Source organism: Silurus aristotelis (assembly GCF_946808225.1).
Source record: "Silurus aristotelis genome assembly, chromosome: 17".
In the NCBI taxonomy this organism is placed as follows: Eukaryota; Metazoa; Chordata; class Actinopteri; order Siluriformes; family Siluridae; genus Silurus; species Silurus aristotelis.
The window spans coordinates 5592505-5615616 of record NC_139590.1 but is presented as its reverse complement, the minus strand read 5'-3'; the positions used below and the strand labels follow the sequence as shown (position 1 = coordinate 5615616).

The 23112-nt window shown below is 37.3% G+C and overlaps 1 protein-coding gene and 1 long non-coding RNA gene across 7 annotated transcripts in view; one reads left to right on the top strand and one right to left on the bottom strand.

Moving 5' to 3' along the window:
* mpp3a (MAGUK p55 scaffold protein 3a) overlaps positions 1-11461 on the top strand; it is a 41799-nt gene extending 30338 nt beyond the window's left edge. For all 6 annotated transcript variants that reach the window (XM_083567275.1, XM_083567273.1, XM_083567274.1 and 3 more), the window contains 6 exons: positions 145-306; positions 1959-2039; positions 6713-6806; positions 8613-8721; positions 9356-9481; positions 10468-11461. In XM_083567275.1, the coding sequence (XP_083423401.1) occupies positions 145-306; positions 1959-2039; positions 6713-6806; positions 8613-8721; positions 9356-9481; positions 10468-10647 (752 nt within the window). In that variant the 3' untranslated portion in view covers positions 10648-11461. The remainder of the gene's footprint in view (positions 1-144; positions 307-1958; positions 2040-6712; positions 6807-8612; positions 8722-9355; positions 9482-10467) is intronic.
* LOC310740493 lies at positions 8627-19453 on the bottom strand. The gene is made up of 3 exons (XR_014537666.1): positions 19322-19453; positions 9395-9496; positions 8627-8745 (listed from the first exon to the last, which is right to left on the bottom strand). It is a non-coding gene; the product is annotated as an uncharacterized lncRNA (long non-coding RNA).
* Between the last annotated feature and the right edge of the window lie 3659 nt (positions 19454-23112).

The following is a 23112-nucleotide window of genomic DNA, read 5'->3' as shown; positions in this document are numbered from 1 at the left end:
ATATAAGGAATGCCTAAAATAACAACATGAACATTTCTTCAAAAAATACATTGCAGTTTAATGAGGTCTATTGGAAGTTGTTGATTGATGGCTTTATCTGATCAGATGTTTTTTGAAATTTGTCCTTTTTTGACCTTCTCTCAGCTGGTTTACGAAGAAGTTTCCGTCTGAGCCGTAAGGATCGCCAGAGCTCGTCCGAGGACGCCGACGCGTCCGACCCTGCTGAGCCTGAGCTTCTCACCTATGAGGAAGTGACTCGATACCAACAGCGGCCTAATGAGAGACCGCGGCTAGTGGTGCTCATCGGTAAGAGCCAACCCAATCAATTAATCTATCTATCTATCTATCTATCTATCTATCTATCTATCTATCTATCTATCTATCTATCTATCTATCTATCTATCTATCCATCCATCCATCCATCCATCCATCCATCCATCCATCCATCCATCCATCCATCCATCCATCCATCCATCCATCCATCCATCCATCCATCCATCCATCCATCCATCCATCCATCCATCTATCTATCTATCTATCTATCTATCTATCTATCTATCTATCTATCTATCTATCTATCTACTCTGTCTGTCTGTCTGTCTGTCTGTCTGTCTGTCTGTCTGTCTGTCTGTCTGTCTACAGTGCCTCTGAAAAGGTTTTTCTTGTTTTTTGAGAGACACATACATGTTCCTTTTCTTTATATGCAACAAAGTAGGTCATTTAATGGTATAAATATTTACTTTGACCAAACAAATATATATATATATGTACAGATATTAAACTTAATTTTCAGTGAAAAATCCTCCGTTTGCATGACAAAGTTCGTTTCTCCAAACATTCAGCTGAAATATCAAAGGTGTTCTTCACTAGTTGGAGATTTCTGTCTAACCATGCGATCCAGTTCATCCCAGAGCAGTTCATTAGGATTAGGTGCAGTGACTGGCCAGGATATTCCATGATAGATAACACTCCAGATGACTTTTTTGCTCTCTAAATAACATTTACAGAGCTTGTCGATTCCAATGAGCCGCAGTCCAGGTAGAATTGCATGGCGTTGAATACAATACAATAGTAGCCATATTAGTTCAGTATTTCTTTCACCTGGAATATGTCTTTAAAACAACCCCAAACCAATAAGCTTTTACCTCCATGTTTGACAGTCGTGACCTGAATCCTATTGAGATGCTGTGGCATGACCTTAAAAAAGGCGGTTCATGCTTGAAAACCCTCTAATGTGGCTAATTACAACAATTCTGCATAGACGAATGGAGCAAAATTCCTCCACAGTGCTGTAACAGACTCATCGGAAGTTATCACAAACGCTTGATTGCAGTTGTTGATGAGGGCGGCCCAACCAGTTATTAGGTTAAGGGGGCAAACACTTTTTCACACAGGACCATGTAGTTTTGGATTTTGTTTTCCCTCAATAATAAAAACCTTCATTTAAAAACCGGCATGTTGTTTTCACTTGTGTTTTCTTTTACTAATATTTAAATTAGTTTGATGATCTGAAACATTCAAGTGTGACAAACATAAAAAAATAGGAAATTAGGAAACAGAAGGTGAAGGTGTTAAAGAGCATATTCACAGCACACATGCAAAATCACCTGATAAGTGCTTTCTAAACTTGGTGTCTTTATCTAATTTTATTTGATTTAATGCCTATAATCATATATAATGTTACAGGATACTACAGGGAAATAAATTGGATATTCTGCTAAAAAAAAAAACTCCAGAAAACTGATTGAGAATCTTTATACTGTATTTGCAAAGATTTTGCACTTTAAGTTTGTAGTAATTTTTCTTTTGCTTTCACTAAAACAACCCAACAACAAAAAAAAAAAACTTTTGGATTCTTATTTGTTTTGCAGTGAACTTAAGTTTTATGTAAATCCGCAGCTTAAAATGTTAAAAAAAGTGGAATTTGGTGTGTAGCGTTGGCGTGTTTGTGTCCTCAGGGTCTCTCGGAGCACGAATTAATGAGCTGAAGCAGAAAGTAATAGCAGAAAACCCCCATCGCTATGCTGTGGCTGTACCCCGTGAGTTCCTTTACATCATCACACACACACACACACACACACACACACACACACACACACACACACACACACACACACACACACACACTCCATATAGCGCTTATTGTAGTTATTCACAGTATTTACCATAATAAATAAAAAATTTTGTGCAAGTTCACAAATGTATTACTGCTGATTCCATTTATAAAAGACTTAGTGAGAAAATATAAAAAACAATTTGCTGCCCCATTTTGTAAAATAAATAAACGTATAATCTGTGCCCTTATGGGTTTCATGTGCGTTTGATTCAATTCCTTTTATCAGTTTTGAAAATTTAAAAACGAATAATATATTAACTACATTTAATAATTGCTCAAAAAAAAAATAAATAAATAAATAAAGAATTCACAAAAGCCTCATTTATAGATTCTTTCCCTCTTTAGTTTTTTAGGTTTGTGTTTAACTTGGATGTAAAATATCCAATATTTAAAATATTTGACACACGTCCTCTCATTACAATGTACAAAATCTGCAAAACAACCTCACACTCCTTCACCCTGCATCACCCCACCACCACCAAGGGCTACTAGATCATCTGAAATTTCGGAATATGCAGTTCTGGTTTATATCTTATTATTTCACTTTTGCACAAATGGCTCTCAAATGGACCACCAAATAAAATTTTTATCTCCAGGTCCAGGATGCTAAATTAGAGAACATTGTGTACTTTAGGGCAGTAATTATACAAGGTGGTATCAAAAGGTTTTCAAGACTAGTTTTGTAACACTGCTGATCACGCAGTCACAGGGAGCACCAACCTTTATAAGTCAGTGTGCCGAAAGACATTGTCCAGTGTATATCGGCAGCTGCGAAAGGAGAGGTGGGCAGAGGTGGGAAGCAATGAAGTATAAGTACTTAAGTAGATTTTTCTGGTATCAGTACTTTACTTCACTATTTACATTTTAGACAACTTTTTACTTTTACTCATTACATTTATACACAAATATCTGTACTTTCTACTTCTACTACAGTTACTTTAGTTTTAATCTATTTGATGAAATGTCAGTTTTTTTCTCTTCTCGCTGCGTGCTGTTTTCAGCCCATCAACCTGGTTCATGTCCTTTTCTGGTTCTTACACACCAAAAACGTAGGCTAGTTTACGAAGATCACAGTGAGCTAACAGAAAACAACAAGTCTGGGTGATTTGATCTCATCATGTGGATGAGACAGAAGGAGTCAGTGATGTAAACATGACTGAGAACAGAGACTTCACTGAACACCTGATCATCATCATCATCTTGTCTCTGCTTGTGTTCTATGTGGTGAATGTTCAGTCTGGATACATTTATTAGGTAACACATAATAATTAAAGCTGTCAAAATTAATGCGTTAATTAATGCATTTTATTAACGCGCGCATTTCATTTTGAACATTTTTATAAAGAATATAAATACATATAATAGGGGTGAAATTAAAATCTTTAACATGACACGTTTGTTTACGACGTCCTTTCCTTACTCAGATTATATATATATATATATATATATATATATATATATATATATATATATATATATATAGAGAGAGAGAGAGAGAGAGAGAGAGAGAGAGAGAGAGAGAGAGAGAGAGAAATGTATTCCACCGATAATTTATTTTTAATCAATAAACTTTTGTTTTACTGATGCGCCAAGTCTTAAATCAGCACTAAAATCCGCGATGATGCACACAATTAACCCTCTGGGGGTCATGCCTTATATTGATTAGAATATTTATACTTGAAAATGATTAATTTATGGTACATTTAGAACAGATAAAAATCTATGATTAAGTTTTAATGTTGAGGTAACTCATGACAAGCCATTAATCGCGATAAAATATTTTAATTCGATTGACAGCCCTAATATTAATTTGAAGTAGCGTCCAGTTACCAGCATTGCGCTAAAACTGGTAGTAGTAATGGCTACTTTTTACTTAAGTACATGTCAGAGCCCAAACTTCTTCACTTTATCTTGAGTAAAGAAGTGTATCCAGTACAACTTTTACCAGAGAATTTTAAAACATGAGTATCTGCACTTTTACTTAAGTGAAGGACGTGTATACTTTTGCCACCTATGGTTATCACGTCTGAGATTTCATCATGGACAGCAAGTTAGGACAAGTTTAAACGACAACAGTGCACCCAGTCACCGAGCTCGAACTCTGAGTTTCTCAGAAACAACACAATCTCATTTCCGCTCCCACCCTAACGTCCCGAAGATGAAGATCGAGCTCAAAGGTCACTGTTTTGACACTGCGAATCGCAGAATGTCCTTGACACGCTTCGAAATAAAGACTTCCAGGACATATTCCAGAAGGAACGCTAGGATCGCTGCATTGCTGTTCTGGTCTTGAAATGTTTTGATACCACCTTGAATTTTGGTTAGTGAGATATTGATAACTATAATTGTGTGTGATTAAAGAAATAGAGAAAATGACTGAAATAAGTCATTTTCTCTTTTTGTGTGCCGTTTCCACCTTTTTTTTTTGTTGCTCTGTTTGCTCTACGCATTGTAAATCACATTTAATTTTCTAAATATTTCTGCAAATCAAAAATGAAATAAACTAAAAGAAATTTCATAACGTTTTTCTTTGCAGTTTCCGCAAGGGGTATGAAATTTTTTTTGGACCTTACCATATGTTTTATATCGTCTTTATAGATGTTATATATGTTATTGCACACTTATGATAGTGTATGAAACAAACATGCTAAAAAACTAAAGTATTAAAGTTGACATGCACCTCACCAGGATTTATTTAATGAACAGTGCATAATTATGGTGTAATATACAGTGAGGAAAATAAGTATTTGAACACCCAAGTGTTTCCCACTTCCCCAAGTGCAAGTTCTCCCACTTAGAAATCATGGAGGGGTCTGAAATTGTCATCGTAGGTGCATGTCCACTGTGAGAGACATAATCTAAAAAAAATCCAGAAATCACAATGTATAATTTTTTTTTACTATTTATTTGTATGATACAGCTGCAAATAAGTATTTGAACACCTGAGAAAGTCAAATGTTAATATTTGGTACAGTAGCCTTTGTTTGCAATTACAGAGGTCAAATGTTTCCTGTAGTTTTTCACCAGGTTTGCACACACTGCAGGAGGGATTTTGGCCCACTCCTCCACACAGATCTTCTCTAGATCAGTCAGGTTTCTGGCCTGTTGCTGAGAAACACAGAGTTTGAGCTCCCTCCAAAGATTCTCTATTGGGTTTAGGTCTGGAGACTGACTAGGCCACGCCAGAACCTTGATATGCTTCTTACAGAGCCACTCCTTGGTTATCCTGGCTGTGTGCTTCGGGTCATTGTCATGTAGGAAGACCCAGGCTCGACCCATCTTCAATGCTCTAACTGAGGGAAGGAGGTTGTTCCCCAAAATCTCGCATTACATGGCCCCGGTCATCCTCTCCTTAATACAGTGCAGTCGCCCTGTCCCATGTGCAGAAAAACACCCCCAAAGCATGATGCTACCACCCCCATGCTTCACAGTAGGGATGGTGTTCTTGGGATGGTACTCATCATTCTTCTTCCTCCGAACACCTTTAGTAGAATTATGACCCAAAAGTTCTATTTTGGTCTCATCTGACCACATGACTCCTCTGGATCATCCAAATGGTCATTGGCAAACTTAAGACGTGCCTGGACATGTGCTGGTTTAAGCAGGGAAACCTTCCGTGCCATGCATGATTTCAAACCATGACGTCTTAGTGTATTACCCACAGTAACCTTGGAAACGGTGGTCCTAGCTCTTTTCAGGTCATTGACCAGCTCATTCCCGTGTAGTTCTGGGCTGATTTCTCACCTTCCTTAGGATCATTGAGACCCCACGAGGTGAGATCTTGCATGGAGCCCCAGTCCGAGGGAGATTGACAGTCATGTTTAGATTCTTCCATTTTCTAATGATTGCTCCAACAGAGGACCTTTTTTCACCAAGCTGCTTGGCAATTTCCCCATAGCCCTTTCCAGTCTTGTGGAGGTGTACAATTTTGTCTCTAGTGTCTTTGGACAGCTCTTTGGTCTTGGCCATGTTAGTAGTTGGATTCTTACTGATTGTATGGGGTGGACAGGTGTCTTTATGCAGCTAACGACCTCAAACAGGTGCATCTAATTTAGGATAATAAATGTAGTGGAGGTGGACATTTTAAAGGCAGACTAACAGGTCTTTGAGGGTCAGAATTCTAGCTGATAGACAGGTGTTCAAATACTTATTTGCAGCTGTATCATACAAATAAATAGTTTAAAAATCATATATTGGGATTTCTGGATTTATTTATATTTTTTTAGATTATGTCTCACACAGTGGATATGCACCTACGATGACAATTTTAGACCCCTCCATGATTTCTAAGTGGGAGAACTTGCAAAATAGCAGGGTGTTCAAATACTTATTTTCCTCACTATATATATATATATATATATATATATATATATATATATACACATACATACATACACACACACATACACATACACACACAGTATATATATACATACATATACATAAGGATCAATATCCTCCAAATGATTTGAAAGTCATGACCCTGCACAGTGTGTCATATTATAATCCTCTTGTAATGCAAAGTTGACCTGATATAGATAAGTTTAAGCTGTGATTTGAGTGTTTGAGAGTTTTTTCTTTACTTTTTTTTTCAAGACACAACACGAGGCAAAAAGAGCCATGAGAAGGAGGGGGTCGAGTACCACTTCGTCTCCAAGCAGACGTTCGAAGCTGATGCACAAAACAAGAAGTAAGTGCTTCTTTACCTGCTCTGATTAATCTGAGTAAAAGCACGTGTCGAAAACATCCGAGGCAGGAAGTATGTGAGGAATGGCTCACAATAAACAACGATTTTGGTGGAAAGTTACATTTAGTTGTAAACCTATTCTGGATTTGAAGTGCAGCAATTTTCACCAGACATACGAAGAGGGAAGAAATAGGACACCACGATCCAGGGTATTGTCAGAGAGATGGTTTATTGTGCTCGCAGAGATGTTCTGATTCATTAAATAAGCCAAAATATACCTCCATCGCATGATCATAAAAAGTAAATGATGGTGTACCATTTGCCATCTCAGGGAGTTTCTTGCATGAGGTACCACTGGTTTACTCATTAGGGATAAACGTATTAATATTAAAGATTAGGCTTCTTCAAGCGATGGGTGAAGACCTACCTCTTTCTGAAACACTTAAACTAGCACTTTTCCCATCCGTTGTTTTGTCTTTGTTTATATTGAAAAGAAAAATGTGCTATAATTTTTTTCAACAGAGTTTAAACTGATATTATCTTAAGTTTGTAAACTAGCGAACCAGTATTGATTTATTCCTGCTAATTGCCCCAAATTTTAAACGGATTACGGGATAAATTCAATAGGTATTTTAAAATCATATTGATAAATATTATTAAATGAAACACTTCTATGTTGTTTTTTGTTTTGTTTTAGTAATTTTTTTAAGCATGTTGGAGAAATCACCCAGTTTTAAATCTGTAGTAAAAAAGAAATTCCCACTTGTTACCTTCTTCCCAAATAGCAAAATTGATTTGGCCTAATAATGGGCCACACAACCCACTTTTACTTGGCCTAATGAATCGCTACAGCAGTGACATAACGGTACATAACTGAACCAGGTCTGGTTGCCAGAAATCGGGCCACATATGGCCAATGGCACAGCCATATCTCACCCAAATGTATGACTATAGCTGGCCCTATTCTGGTCCTATGTAGGGCCTAACAAGTTGGTTCCACATGTCAGCCATAACAAAAACTTAATCTAGCCACCTTGCCTTCTGTTAGCAAATTTTCTGGCCGCAAATTAGGTCCACCCCAGGACTAGAGGTTGACCGATTAATCGGTTTTGCTGATTAATAGTTCATTGCTGAAACTATTACATAGCAAAATTACATGGTATAACATTACAAAATTACATAGTTTTTCCGGGTCGTGTCTGTTTCTGGAGCGGCTGAGAAGGTCTGCTGTCATTATACAGTATGAGAGTGACCTATAGAGGCGAATCATAGACGCCACGTGCATGTTGTTTTGACACGTGATCCTACGCTCTGCAGCTCATTCATGTTAGTTCATAGTGCATTAACTAAAGTTAACAGATATAATAAAATTTTATTTAATTTAAAAATGTATTAGTAAATGTTGACATGGTCCCCTGGTGGTCTAGTGGTTAGGATACGGCGCTCTCAGGAAACCAACCGCAGCCATTAGTCTTGCACAAGCCAGTGCACTCTTAGTTCCAGTCCCAAGCCCGGATAAATGAGGAGGGTTGCGTTAGGAAGAGCATCCAGCGTAAAAACAAATCAAACATGCGGATCATAAATACGGATGATCCGCTGTGGCGACTCCAAATGGGAGAAGCCGAAAAAAGTTATTAGTAAATGCTGAAATAAACAATCAAAAAATAAGCAATACTTCTAAAGCATTTCTTAACTTCAGTTCAGGTTACAAATGGAATCTTATTTTAAATGTGTTATTGCACATTTCAACCAACTGCTTTAAAATGTTTTTGTTGAACACCTCGTGTTCTGTTTCCTCCTGCTGTACAGGTTCATCGAGTATGGAGAGTATAAAGACAACCAGTACGGCACGAGTATAGAGGCCATCCGCTCTGTCCAAGCCAAAAACAAGATGTGTCTGGTGGATGTGCAGCCTGAGGTGCGCTTCGTGTTTGAAGCTGATCTGAAATTAAAGCACAGAGAAAAAGTGCAGGTTTCTGCATATAGAATAGAATAGTTTTTAACAGTCATATATACATTACAGCACAGTGAAATTCTTTCTTCACATATCCCAGCTTGCTTGAAAGATGGGGTACGTGCACAGGGTCAGCCATTATACAGCGCCCCTGGAGCACAGAGGGGTTAGGGCCTTGCTCAAGGGCCCAAGAGTGGCAGCTTGGCGATACCAGGTCTTGAAACCCCGACTTTCCGATCAGTAACCCAGAGCCTTAACAGGAATACAGGAATTTCAAATTATGAGTGCATATATTTATATGTGTGGTGGAGTGGTATCTTAGTGGTTAAGTTGCTGGGTTATTGTCAGAAGTCTGGATACATTTCCCAGTTTCCTCAAGGAATAATAGACGTGATTTCCATGTCTACTGTCTATTCCTCTACAGAGGTTGTCAGGACCTCTATTTGTCCACCACCACCAGATCCCGGATATCTTTTTATGATCGGCCAATGTTTGACCTCAATGATCTTTAATTAAGGAAGCTAGGATAGGTGTGAAAGTGTGTTGTAAAAATTGTCAAAACAAGACTTTAGTTGACATTTTTTTGTTGCTGCTACAGGCGTTACACACCCTGAGGACTGCTGAGTTTAAGCCTTACGTCATTTTTGTGAAACCGAGGATCCCCGAGGGCCGCAGACGTCGCAGTGCGTCTTCGCCTTCAGCAGGAGAGCATGGCCGACTCACGGTGAGCTTTAACCTTCTATGAATCAGAATAGTCATTCATTTTCTTATTTAACAGTTTATTTACATGAAATCGCATCTCCATAGCATTAAAATTCATTAAAATGAATTTGAGTTAACACATTATTTTGACAGCCCTAAATAAATATATATATTTAGGGCTGTCAAAATAATGTGTTAACTCAAATTCATTTTAATGGCACTTATTTCATTAACCAAAACCGTCTGTGTGGAAACATAGCAAAGGTTCAGTTTGGTGTCCTGATTATTTATTTAATTTAAAACACCATAATTACTTTAAAACATTTACAAGAATATTTTGTCTTCATGCTCTATGATGAGGTTTTACTAATAATAAACATACATTTGGATGAAGCGTCCATATTTGTCCATGCTGATTAGAGTATTAAAAACGTGACGTTTTAATTTAAGGTACATTTAGAACAGAAAAAATTGTGCGTTCAAGTTGGGATTAATCACAAGTTAACTCGTGACAATCATGCGATTAATTGGTTAATTAATTGGTCAACCCCAGCCATTTAGGGCTGCACAAGCCAGTGCACTCTTAGTGCCGGTCCCAAGTCCGGACAAATGGGGAGGGTTGCGTTAGGAAAGGCATCCAGCGTAAAAATGTGCTAAATTGAACATGAGGATCACGAATATGGATGATCCGCTGTGGTGACCCCTAATGGGAGAAGCTGAAAGAAAGTTTATTCTTGTGACTCAGTAGCAGCTCTTTCACATCGGGGTACTAGGCTACGGATGTGTCACTATCCAGGTGTTGGGGACCTCTGGTCTATGACACCCTGGTCTATGACATGTTATGATGCAAATTGTGGACATTATGCAAATGTTGCTGTTAGAAAAAAAATTAAATGACAGCAATTGCAAACAGTCATATTCGACTGTGTGCAATTGTCAACATCAAAATCAAAATATATATATATGTGTGTGTGTGTGTGTGTATTACCCATAATCTCTGCATCTCAGGAGGAGGACCTGCAGGAGATGCGTCAGTCGGCGCAGCAGATTGAGCAGGAGTATGGTCACCTTGTAGATCGGGTCCTGATTAAGGAGGATACCGCAAGTGCATGTGCAGAATTGCGCCTGATCTTGGAGCGCCTGGAGAAGGAAGCCTTCTGGCTGCCAATCAGCTGGGTCAGGAACTAAAAAACAGTCCAGAGCAGGACAAAACAGGACACTGGACTTCGCTTTGTTGACTGCATTGAATTCAGTGTTTGTTTGTTTTTTTTTTTTTTTGGACCATGAGGAAAAAAGGAACTAAGAACTCATGAAGGAGAAGAGTAAAAATAATGATCCTTCACAAAAAACAAACAAAAAAAAAACTTAGAATGTTCTATACATCCATATGCATACATAATATGGACAATGATTATACACACGGCTGCTTTTTTTTTTTCGAATTCTTCTTGGAGATACGAGTTTATTAAAATCACATAACTTGTTTTTTTACATTTCATTTGAAAAGAAACATGCACTGTGCCAATTATATTACCTACTGCACACTTAGTCCTCAACATGTTGTTTTCTCCAGTTTTTTTTTTTTAGCCACCTCTTTATAGCAACTGATTAAATCCAATATAAGAATCACCATGCCAACCTCTAATCTCTGAACTCTGGGAACTAATGACAGAAAACATCTCATTGTCCATATATAGAAAAAGATAAATAGATAAATTGGTGTTATTAGGTTTGAAAGAAATGGTGTATGGTGTGAAAACGTTACAAAATATCTGTTTAGTTGTGTATGCTAAGATTTGAATTGTGGTAAAATGAAACAAACAAAGGACACTATGTATTATAAGTGAACATGATAAATGATGAAATGCCCATGAACTTTTAATTCCTCCACCTAGAAACCATAGGAGATGTAAAATTCTGCTCTCGGTAGAACGTTGTTAAGTGTCACACCATCATCAGAGATCTTAAAAAAAAAAAAAATTCTATGAACTTTCAGAGTAAATGGAATCATGCATTTGAATATTGTTGCCTAATGACCTAATGTTTTTTTTTTTTACGTATTAACTGTTAATTTCTGCAGCATATTACATGTATAGCATTTGGCAGACGCCCGACTTACAATTATCTCTTTTATACAACTGAGAAGTTGAGGCTTAAGGGCCTTACTCAGGGGCCCAGCCGTGGCAGCTTAGCAGAAGTGAGATTTGAACTCATGACCTCAGCATCTTAACCATTGAATTACCACATCCCCCCCCATACTAAACACACGATGAACCCCTTAGTTGTTAATGCTGACGGTGGTAATTCTGAGCGGAGAGATTTTGGCTTGTTAAATGAAAAACGCCTACACAACTGTAGCTTCGCAGTTAAGTTCGAATGCGATAAATCGTTTTCCAGCTTGGTTTGCAGGTTCGTGATCCCTGTATTCAAAACTCGGGTGTTAAACTCTAAGCGGGCTCTTAGAAATACTTGGAAATGATGTGTTTGCTACTCCGCTCTTACAAAAATAGCGTACTTTGGTGTGAAACAAGTGTGTATGTACAAATTGCGCCAACGTCACAAAAGACATCTTGGGGGAAATCTCTTGACATGGTGAAGTTTTTATATTTTCTATATTACAACCAAGTTGGAGGCACTCGATTGTATAGGATATTTTCTCTTCAATCGAACTAGGAGAGCTGAACCTGTTCCAAAGATGAGCAAAGATTTACATGCTAAAGTGGCCTGCTATAGAGCTCTGATCCCAACCCTATTTAATGCCTATTGTGAATGCTGACTGCACCCCAGGCCTCCTCAACTCTCCTACATCAGTACCCGACTTTACTAATGCCCTTGTGGTTGAATAAGCACAAATCTTCACAAACACACCCCAAAATCTATTGGAACATCTTCCTAAAGGAGTGGAGGTTATATTCATATGTGCTTTTTTAACCAAATTCAGTCCCCATAATCTGAACAATATTCACGTTTAGACGTTTAGATTATTATTAATCTATTAAGCTGCGACTCCACCTCCTCTGCCATTTAGACGGGGTTGGTGTATTTAACTATACTCAGGAGGACTCGCCTCATTTAATGCTACATATTCATTCGATTTAATCCATGTTTCTGTCAAACACATTATATTAAACTCCTGGTCGGTAATAATTTCGTTTATAGTAAGCGCTTTTGACGTGAGAGATCTAATATTCAACAATCCAATTTTTAGATCAGAGGTGCTGGCTGTGCATTCAGTCCTATTTAATTTAAGGTTACTAAAACAGACTTTCTGATAATTCCTATATTTTGGTTGTGCTCGGGGGACAGACACAGTCTCAATATGGTGGATCCTGAGACTGGATCCTCGCTTTGTTCACGAGGACATCGTAATTCTGGGACACATTTGGATCTCCTTGTTCAAGTGAGGGGATCATTTGTATGCTATCCAAAAGACACGATTGTGTGCCTTCAACATTGTGGTAAAATTTTAAGAAAAAAAAAAAAAAAAAAACATGTATGGCTGGAAAAGTCTGGCGTCCCAATACTTTTGTCTAGAATGTGTGACTAATAAAGGCAGCGTCTTTCTCATTTGAAGTTTAGACAGAACAAGAATAGGCCGTCGTCTTCCTGCAGTGCCAAGGGCATGTACTGTAAGCTCTGGCACCAACCCTCATCAAAATATCATCAATCAATACGGAAGAACCTCATTAAAATAAAAAACTCATTAAAACACTGAGAAATCTCTGTATGCTCGATATGTCTGTGTAAGGTTTTTTTTCATACACCTACCACTGCTTTATTCATCACATTCTGCTCAAAGAGAGAAACGATTTCTTTTCCCTCCCACACGTCAGCCTTAAAACGTGTCTTTAAAGTCGTCCTGTTCCATCATGAAGCACAACAAGGTTTTAATCCTGCTGGGAGCAGCAGATATGAACAACTTTTCTGTTCTAATCACCTCTAGGCTTGTTTTTTTTTCCATTTTATGTCTTTAAAATAAAATCACTGTCTTTGAATAGAATGCATGAAGAATGGATGATAGGAGTACACTCAAGGAAGACTGAAACATTGCCGTTTCATTTACTGTATTCAATACTTTTAACAACAGATGCAGCAAAAAAAATTTTTTCTAGCTCTAGACCTAAAAAACTAGAGGCTGCATGAGGGAAAGATCATGAAAGAAACCAGATTCGAAAGGGAACCCACCCTTATTACAGTGACACTGCTTAGTGGATTTAGAACCCATTAGAGTGTACAGGTGTAGAGGAGTAAGCATAAAAAAAAAAAAAAAAAAAAAAAAAAACCCCTCTAATGCTGCATTTTTCCATTTTGCAAAGCATAAAAAATAAAAGTGCAAATATCAAGTGGCTTTTAAACAATCAATATCGAAAGTGGCATGATTAAAATTGATTCAGTCGCCACCGCATAACAACAGATCTATCAAAAATAATAAATAAACACAATTGATCATGACATTAACAATAAAAAAAAAAATAATGAGCACTGGTGAGCTCTTTCTTTCTTTCTTTCTTTCTTTCTTTCTTTCTTTCTTTCTTTCTTTCTTTCTTTCTTTCTTTCTTTCTTTCTTTCTTTCTTTCTTTCTTTCTTTCTTTCTTTCTTTCTTTCTTTCTTTCTTTCTTTCTTTCTTTCAGGAGCTAATACCCGTAATGGAAACATAATAACCTCCAATAATAACTTCTTTAACTTCACTACACCTGCATGTTTACACGTTTCTATTGTTGAACAAACACATTGATTTATTTGTTAGTTTATTTGTCATGCATGATGAGGATCTAAATTTAATCAACACATTTATATAATCCTGTTATTTATGTCATAACTTTAACAGCTTGTTGTAAGAGTTCAGTCAAACTTGGATCTAAATGTTGGTAATGGAATAATGTTCTCTGTTAAAAGGAATATGATTGGATTAACGGTATGATGTGAAGTCTGCACATTCTCCATGTCTGTTCTGCTGTAAAGACCAAACACTTCCACAGGAAACCAGATAACTGTAGCACAAAACCTTCATTAATACATACAGGAACTGTAATTCCACATTCTCATTCTCATTCTCTCTCTCTCTCTCTCTCTCTCTCTCTCTCTCTCAACAACAGCACATCAATTACAGGTAAAAAAAAAAACTCACTCACTCACTCACTCACTCACTCACTCACTCACTCACTCACTCACTCACTCACTCACTCACTCACTCACTCACTCTGTTTCTGTCTGTCTGTCTGTCTGTCTGTCTGTCTGTCTGTCTGTCTGTCTGTCTGTCTGTCTGTCTGTAATTCGTTCTGTCTGTCTGTAATTCGTTCTGTCTGTCTGTCTGTCTGTCTGTCTGTCTGTCTGTCTGTCTGTCTGTCTGTCTGTCTGTCTGTCTGCCTGTCTGCCTGTCATTCGTTCTGTCTTTGTTTGTGTCTTTCTTTTTGTCTGTCTGTCTGTCTGTCTGTCTGTCTGTCTGTCTGTCTGTCTGTCTGTCTGTCTGTCTGTGATTCTTTCTTTCTTTCTATCTCGTTCAGTTCTTTCTTTCTTTCTTTCTTTCTTTCTTTCTTTCTTTCTTTCTTTCTTTCTTTCTTTCTTTCTTTCTTTCTTTCTTTCTTTCTTTCTTTCTTACTCTCTCTCACTCTCTCTCTCTCTCTCTCTCTCTCTCTCTCTCTCTCTCTCTCTCTCTCTCTCTCTCTCTCTCTCTCTCTCTCACACACACAATCTTCCCATAACCCTAACCCTAACCGTAACCCTTACCATCAGTCTCTCTTTCTACTGCCTTTTGATGAATGCAAACACACTTCTTTGCTTATGTGCTCTTTCTGTTTCTATATATAATGTATCCTTATATAATAATTATAAATGTACCCTTCGAACAGGACGGGAGAAGTGCACTGTATATGATTAATTCAATTTGGCATCTGGATGGAATTAAAACTGAGGTTTTACCTTTTGCAGCAAAAAACTTGGATTTGATTCTATGATAAGAAAACTTTATTTTTTTTTTTTTTTATCTTAACCCCAAATCGTAACCTCTAACCCCTCACTTTTAACATCTAACCTTTACAATCTAACCCCAACCCCTAACGCTTACCTCTAACCCCGCATCCTAATCTTTAATCCTAACCTCTAACCCCAACCAGAACAAACATTCCTCCTTGTGCATGATTAACATGCCAAAGCACATTTCTATATTTTGTCCCACTTTCTTCCAGGCTCTGTCTCTCCTATGTGTTTTCAAATAATAGCTGTGTTCATTACAATCGTCTGGACTTCGTTTGTCAGATCGTTAGCCACAAAGAGAGTCAGTTTACCTGAATTCTCGCTGTATCTCTCTCTCCACTCTTTGTGCTCACTTAAAAGCCCCAGTGGATCATTCATAGTTTGATTGACTGTTTTGTCATGTTCAATTGTTTCCCCTCGCCGTTCTCCTTACAGATCTCATGCCTATGGCTCGGGCCAATTTCTACAATTGTGCTCAGCTCGGTGCTTTGATTAGATTCTGCTTCACATTTAAAGTGCTTTGAATAAAAGTCGACTCCAAACTCAGTGAATGCAAATGAAGGGGATCAGAAATTTAGAGAATGTCAAGTCCATTGGTGCTGCTTTATTGTTTAACAATCCACAGCCACTAGGGGGCAGAAGAACAATGAATCTTTAACTGTGGGCTTCACAAAGATCCCTGTAACTCTTCTGCTGGATCAGCCATCTAGCAGGAAAGATTCGTTTACAGAATCCCATGTGTTCAATTTGGTTCATGGTTTTCTGAAAGTTTTAGAGAGACTTCGCTGGGAAGATTTATGGCCTTGCAGTATTGATTTCTCCATTAACAAGATTTCTGTCTCTCTCTCTCTTTTTTTTTTTAAATATGGTAAATTCAGTTGCTTAGATCTAGCCAGAGCATCATTTCCACCGTTTTCTGGTTTGAAGGAGTGTACAAACTGGATCGTCACTTATATATTGTTTTTATAGAGATTTGGCATCAGTTTGAATTGTACAAGTTATACAAATTTCATTGTAATTCTTTATGAAATTAGTTGTGCAACATCCATTTTAATTTATGACAGTTGTATATATAAATAAGCAGGTCACCAAATCTGGGTGCTTCATCTCCTGGAAGATATTGTTCACTGCCATTAGCTGATATTATGCATTTTTTGTCTAACTTATGCTTTGATGAATTGACATTCCTTTGATGGAAAACCCTAAGAACTCCCAGGTATTAAACACTGAGCTACGACTTCACCTTGACACTGGTGAGTCTTTTCATTGGTTAAAACTTTCCAACAACTAAACCGTGTTTGTGGTGTTCCCCCGATATAAGTCAATGTGCAAAAAATAACACACTACATATTATTATAGAAGTGTGATTTTGGCAGCTTAAACTTCCGTGTTCAACAACTTCTGATGGATCACATTTGAGAATTAAATAACACCAAAATGTAATAATAATACAAAAATAATAATAATAAAATAAATTGAAATTGAGTACACCACTCACATTTCAGCAACTTTTTTAGTATATCTTCTCAAGGGACAACACTAAATAAAAAGTTGGATATATTTTGGATATATTCATGTGTATATACATACATTTTTCTATACTTTATACGTTTTGATTTATTTACTTTCTTTTTTTTATCCCTATATTCTACTACTTTTTTCATGTTTAAATGTTGGACAGTTGTAAAAAGCATTTCACTGCATGTGGAATGTACACTACTCTGTGAATGTGTATGTGACAAATAGAATTAGAATTTTATTTTACAGTAGTCAATGTGCAGCTTGTATAGCAGTACAGACTTACTGTCCTCTGTAAATTAATAACTCAAATACAGTCATTATTGTTAAAATAACTGGCAACAAATGTGATGACAGCTCTACATCATGTAATAATGCAAAGTCACGTGTCCTATTCATCGTGTTGACGTCAACATCAGCATGAGAAGTAACACATTTGTGTTCCGCAGCTAACAAAAAGAGGTATTACTGTATATGAAATATCTTTACTTTATCTATATATTAAATTCTAATTATAGATTGAGTAAATTGTTTTCAAATGAAAAAATCCATTGGGTTTCCTAAAATGTAGTTCTTGCACTTTGATTGTATTCATTCACACACAAACTCTCTGTTCCTAAAATAGTTGCTGTAAATAACACTGTATATGGTAAATTGATCTACCACACAGATACAATCCATTATAATCTACAGTCAAATGCATGATTTTGGGTGTGGCTCCGGTACATCTTGTACATAACTCAGTTAGCTTGTTCACGAAAGTTATTTTCTTTGGCATGTTATAGAAGTTACTTGTTTTGACAAACTTTCTAGAAATGTACCAGCGCCCTTTGTCTTCCATTTCATGTAAGTTTAGACATTGGACTTCTTTGGACATTGAAAGGCTCTGGCATGGAGGAGTTGGTGTTTTTGTCATCTATAATGATCTCAGTAGCTCCTGGTTCCACAACATCAAGAAGGAAGGATATTAGGAAGGATATTGCTCAATCACACACTCCGGTGCTCATGTTAGTTCTTACTCTCCAGTGTATTTAAATTGTTTTCAGATTTATAATCACACTCTTGATGTCAGCCAAATGAGGATGGGTTCCCCTTTTGAGTCTGGTTCCTCTCAAGATTTCTTTCTCATATCATTTGAGGGAGTTTTTCCTTGCCTCAGTCATCAGGAAATAGCATGAGGGATAAATACGCATAATTCACTTTTTGTTCTGTAAAGCCGCTTTGAGACATTGTTAAAAGCGCAATATAGAACTAAACGTTTGCAAATATTTCTGTAAATAAAGTATAACTGCACAACACAACAAAGCTCAGTGACACACAGAGGATATAAAAAGGGAACCTAATGATTAAAATCAAACATGGAGTACAATGTAACAGATCAGTGAACTGCAGCAGTGGAGGCAGAACCAAAGAAGTAGAGAACAAAAGCAAAAAAAAAAAATAAATGGCAGAATGAAAGATAAATATGGATAAAAGTTTTGGGACTCAAGTCAAGTCAAGTCAAGTCAAGTGAGACAACACAAGACAAGACACAAAACCAAGATAGCGCCGCCAAGTAAACCTACTGTATACTTGGTTATACTATACCCGGGAGTGAATATAAGAACACAATGTAGTGCAAAAATACAGCAGCAGTCAAGATGTACAGAAGACAGCATGTAAACAGTGTAGTATAAATAACAAAGTCGAAGGTGCAAAAAAAGCATGTAAACAATATAATAGTCGAAGGTGCAAAAGACGGTAATACAGTGAAAGGTGCAAAAAAACAGCAGTTAGAGTGTAGTACAGTCAAGTTGATGTGGTACCATAACAATTTTTATTTCTTCCTTCTTCCCATTTAAACTAGGAGACTAAAACGTGTTCGAGCATGCCATTGCCCCTGTTCACAAAGCCAGCTCCGTGAAGTCATGTTTTACATTGGGCTGGAATGGAAGATCTTGAGTAACCTGCTATAGAGCTCTGATTTCAAATCTATTGAACATTTTTGATCAATTGAAACGCTGACTGCACCCCAGGTCTTCTTACATTGCCTACATCAGTACTTGACTTTACTAGTAGTTGAAGGAGCATACATTTTCACACGCGCCCTCCAAAATCTAGTGGAACATCTTCCCAGAAAAGTGGAGCTTAAAATGAGATAGAAATGGAGATGAAATGTGGAATGGGGTGTTGCAAATCTTTATGTGCTTTTTGATTAGATAGACAAGGACAGAAAGCAGTGTCCAATCAGAAAAAATGAAAATCTGTGTATACACCACAACGTATTTTGGCATTTTGTATAGAAATGAATGAAATCATAAATATCTATGAGCAACATTATCAGTATTCAGAAAAATACATATGCTATTAATTTGCCTTTTCTTGTACTTACATTTATTTAAAAGTCCTCTGTGTTTTCTGTTAATAAACCTCAGGTCTCTGGTTTTAGTACAGTTTGACAAAAATGACCTGCAAACTGTTATGTAACGAGGTGGGAACCAGCAGATACGTTTAATTAACATGCAAAAAGTAAAAAATACAAAGCAAATAATCTTAAATATATGTGCTAATTACTAGTGGTCCCCTGGTGGTCTAGTGGTTAAGATGCAGCGCTCCCACCGCTGCGACCCGGGTTCGAATCCCGGTCAGGGAACCATCCCCAGCCACTCTTAGTGCCGGTCCCAAGCCCGGATAAATTGGGGAGGGTTGCGTTAGGAAGGGCATCCAGCGTAAAACATGTGCCAAATCAAACGTGCGGAGGATCCGCTGTGGCGACCCCTAACGGGAGAAGCCGAAAAGAAAGTTTTTTTATATGTGCTAATTACCAGACAGCATGATTCAGGTGCAGATCATGTGACATGGCATGTGAGGTTGCAGTGGCTGATGGGAAATGTAGACGAGGTCTATAATCCTGACTCAAATGTACACGTAAGCATTTAATCAGTGTGCTTCAGTATAAATAAAGGGAATTTCAGGAAAATGAACTTAAGGGACAATTCTTTTTTTCCATATTGGCTTTGAAAATCACCTCTCCACCAAAACGATGAGATTTCAGACATTCCACTGGCGCCCAGTGAACCATCCGTAGACTTTATTCTATTTGGGTTTTGAATTATTCCCCCTGTGGGCCGCTATCTGCACTAATTTGTTTATCTGCGTAACACAGAGCAGCAATGTGAAGGTGGGTAGCTATTAAAAGTTTCTTGCTCCTTTTAGAGATCCCAGGGTGTTTTAGAGAACCTGCGTGTTTTCATTTCAGGAGCTTGTGGCTTACCAGAGTGTGCTGAACAATTTCTTTGGTGAAGTTTTTTTGTGGATTTTACAGGTCAGGAGTCAGAGATTCGGAGTAAAACCGCACAATTACTGTAGCTGCCCTCTTACCTTATAAAAGAAAGAAATGCCAGGCTGTCAGGTTCATGGCACAGGACTACACTATTTTTGCACCTGGGACACATTGTCTTGTAATTAGCACTTATATAAAAACTTGTTTGTTGATGGAAGGGTATCTGCAAGATTGAAAGGAAAAGTGGTGAGACCTGCTTTGTTTTATGGTTTGAAGATGCTGCGATTTTCATTTTGAGTGATGAGGATGGACAGGAATAAAAATGAGTTTATTAGAGAAATCGTGCAGGTAGGACGTTCTTTCGGAGACAAGATGAGAGAGGTTTATTGAGCTGGTTTGGTCATGTGCAGAGGGGGAACATAGGGCATATTGGTAGATGGATGCTGAGGATGGAGCCACCAGGCAGGAGAAAAAGAGGAATGGATGTGGTGAGGGAAGACATGCAGGTGCTTGGATTGAAAGAGGCAGATGTAATATGGAGATGGATGATCTGGTCTGGGACCCCTAACGGAAGCAACGAGAGGAAGAATAGACTGGTTTATCTTTCTGCGGTTGTCCTTGCTCCATAGTCTAGTTTTTGCTTAATGCTTTTTTGTCTCTGGGTTTGTGTTTGCACTGTAATCAAACAATTCTTGGAAGGTGGTTACGACATTGGACAATCCAAAATTCCAGCCACACCAAGCTGCTACTCCTTCACATCAAATCTGACCTTTGTGTATAAGTCTCCAGTGACATGCTATTACTTTGCCTTTCTCCATCTGATACACTTTAATGCACACCAGCATTGGAAATCAATCTATTGATTATAATTCGTGGCTAGAAGTTGAACCAGCATGACCTTTGCTTTTTGGTTTGAAAGACATCATTGAACTTTTTTCACCTTTTCTCTTTTTTTAAAATCAGGTGAAATCTGTGCATCTGTTCAGCAAAAGTTCAGCAGGTTGCCAAATCAGGTTATACTCCGAATATAGACTACTACTGGTTTATTATATTAACCTTATTAATCTCTGTAGGTTAAGCAATTAAGGTCTTCTATGTTTTTAATAATGAGATCTCTCATAACCCAAGATCTGAAGGGTGAATCTGGACAAAGGAAAACAAAAAACAAACAAACCCCCCGGCTTCTGCTTGTTTAAGGAGTCCGATGAAGATTATTGATTTTGTTATCACGGACATTCCAAGCTCATTAAATAAAGGAAGATGGATTTCGGTTAGCATGAGCTTGAAGCATAAAACTTTCTCTGCAGGGTCACAGAAGACATTTGGTCACCGAATGAAAAAAAAAAAAAAAAAAAACAAACAAAAAATACAACCACATCAAAATCATGGGGAACTTATGCATTTTCCCGTCCTCAGACTTTTGTTTCCACATGCCACAATTCAGGTTATGATTTTCGATGAGTCATTTTGTGTTTTGCATTTGCAGAACTGGGCAGATGCCCTTATCCAGAGAGAATAACAATGATCTATTTAACTGGGAAGATTGAGTGTTAAGGGCCTTGCTCAAGGGCCCAAAAGTTACAGCTTGGTGGCGCTGGGATTTGAACTCACATTCTTTTGTTTAGATGTCTGCTAAGCTAGCACTGTTTGTTTATCTTGTATGTTTGCATGTTATTTGATCTATTTGCACTTGTAGCTACTTTCACCCTTGTTCGGGTACACCAGGTAGGAATGAAGAACCCAAAGTGGAGCTGAAAGACTTGTGACTCCCCGAGCTCTTCCACTTGAAATCACTGATCAAACCTTTAGCATTGACTGACTTTATCAACTCTCCCTTAAGCTACAAGCAGGACATACAGAACCTCTCAATTGCTCTCGGAACAACCGAGTGACAAAGGCTTAAACCCTCTCTTATCATCCATGACCACAACAAACACTTGACTTTTAATGTTTTAGCTGCAGTACCTACTTGAACTAATACCATTCAAATAAAATGCTTTGAATATAATAAGAAAGAAGTTAGGATCGGTTTAGCCTGATGCAGTAAGTTCAGCTTAGCTTCTGAAGAGCCTCTGTGTGTTTTCATACTGAACATTTAGTGCACTGGATTTGTTTGAATAACAAGATTACTGACGCCTATCAAAAACCAATCAGTTGTTAATATTCCACAACTGAGAGATGTTTTAAATGTATGTATTGCATGATCCTCATTACTGTGCTATTTTTATTATTAGATAATCAGAGATAAAATGGGCTTTCTGTTATTAATCTTAGTCTCAGTCTATTGCTAGTCTTACTCTGTCATGAGACTCACTTTATTTGAGTATTTGAATTCTGGATATAAAAAATGCAGTTTGTGATTTCACAGAAAATATCTGTATACTATTCCATATGTTTATAATGTATAATATACTTACACGTGGTCTCTTTTTGTTTCTTTTTGTATTTCTACATTGTCTTGTGTGTATACCGAATTATGTCTCTATTCTTTATTCTATTTATATTTTGCTGCTGTAACAGAGAAGTTTCTCCACTGTTGGACGAATAAAGGTATATCTTAATTAGTTTTATAACTAAATAACACAGTGACAGAATAGTGAGTTTTCTTCATCATATTGACAAAGTTACAGCAGTGAGGTAAAAAACACTGACTATTATTTTGTCCAGTTCCAATAATTCATACTGAATAATCACCTGTGAATGTAAATAAATAGACTTAAACAATAATAGAAGTAAAATAATACAAATAATAACAAGTTCTATAAATAAGATTTGACCTGTAAATGGATATAAGGGAATATTATTTTCTCTCAAACTAAAGGTTTATAAGATATGAAGAAGTTTATATATTATAAACAATACTTTATGTTTTATACTACATATAGTAGTTTTTTTTCCCT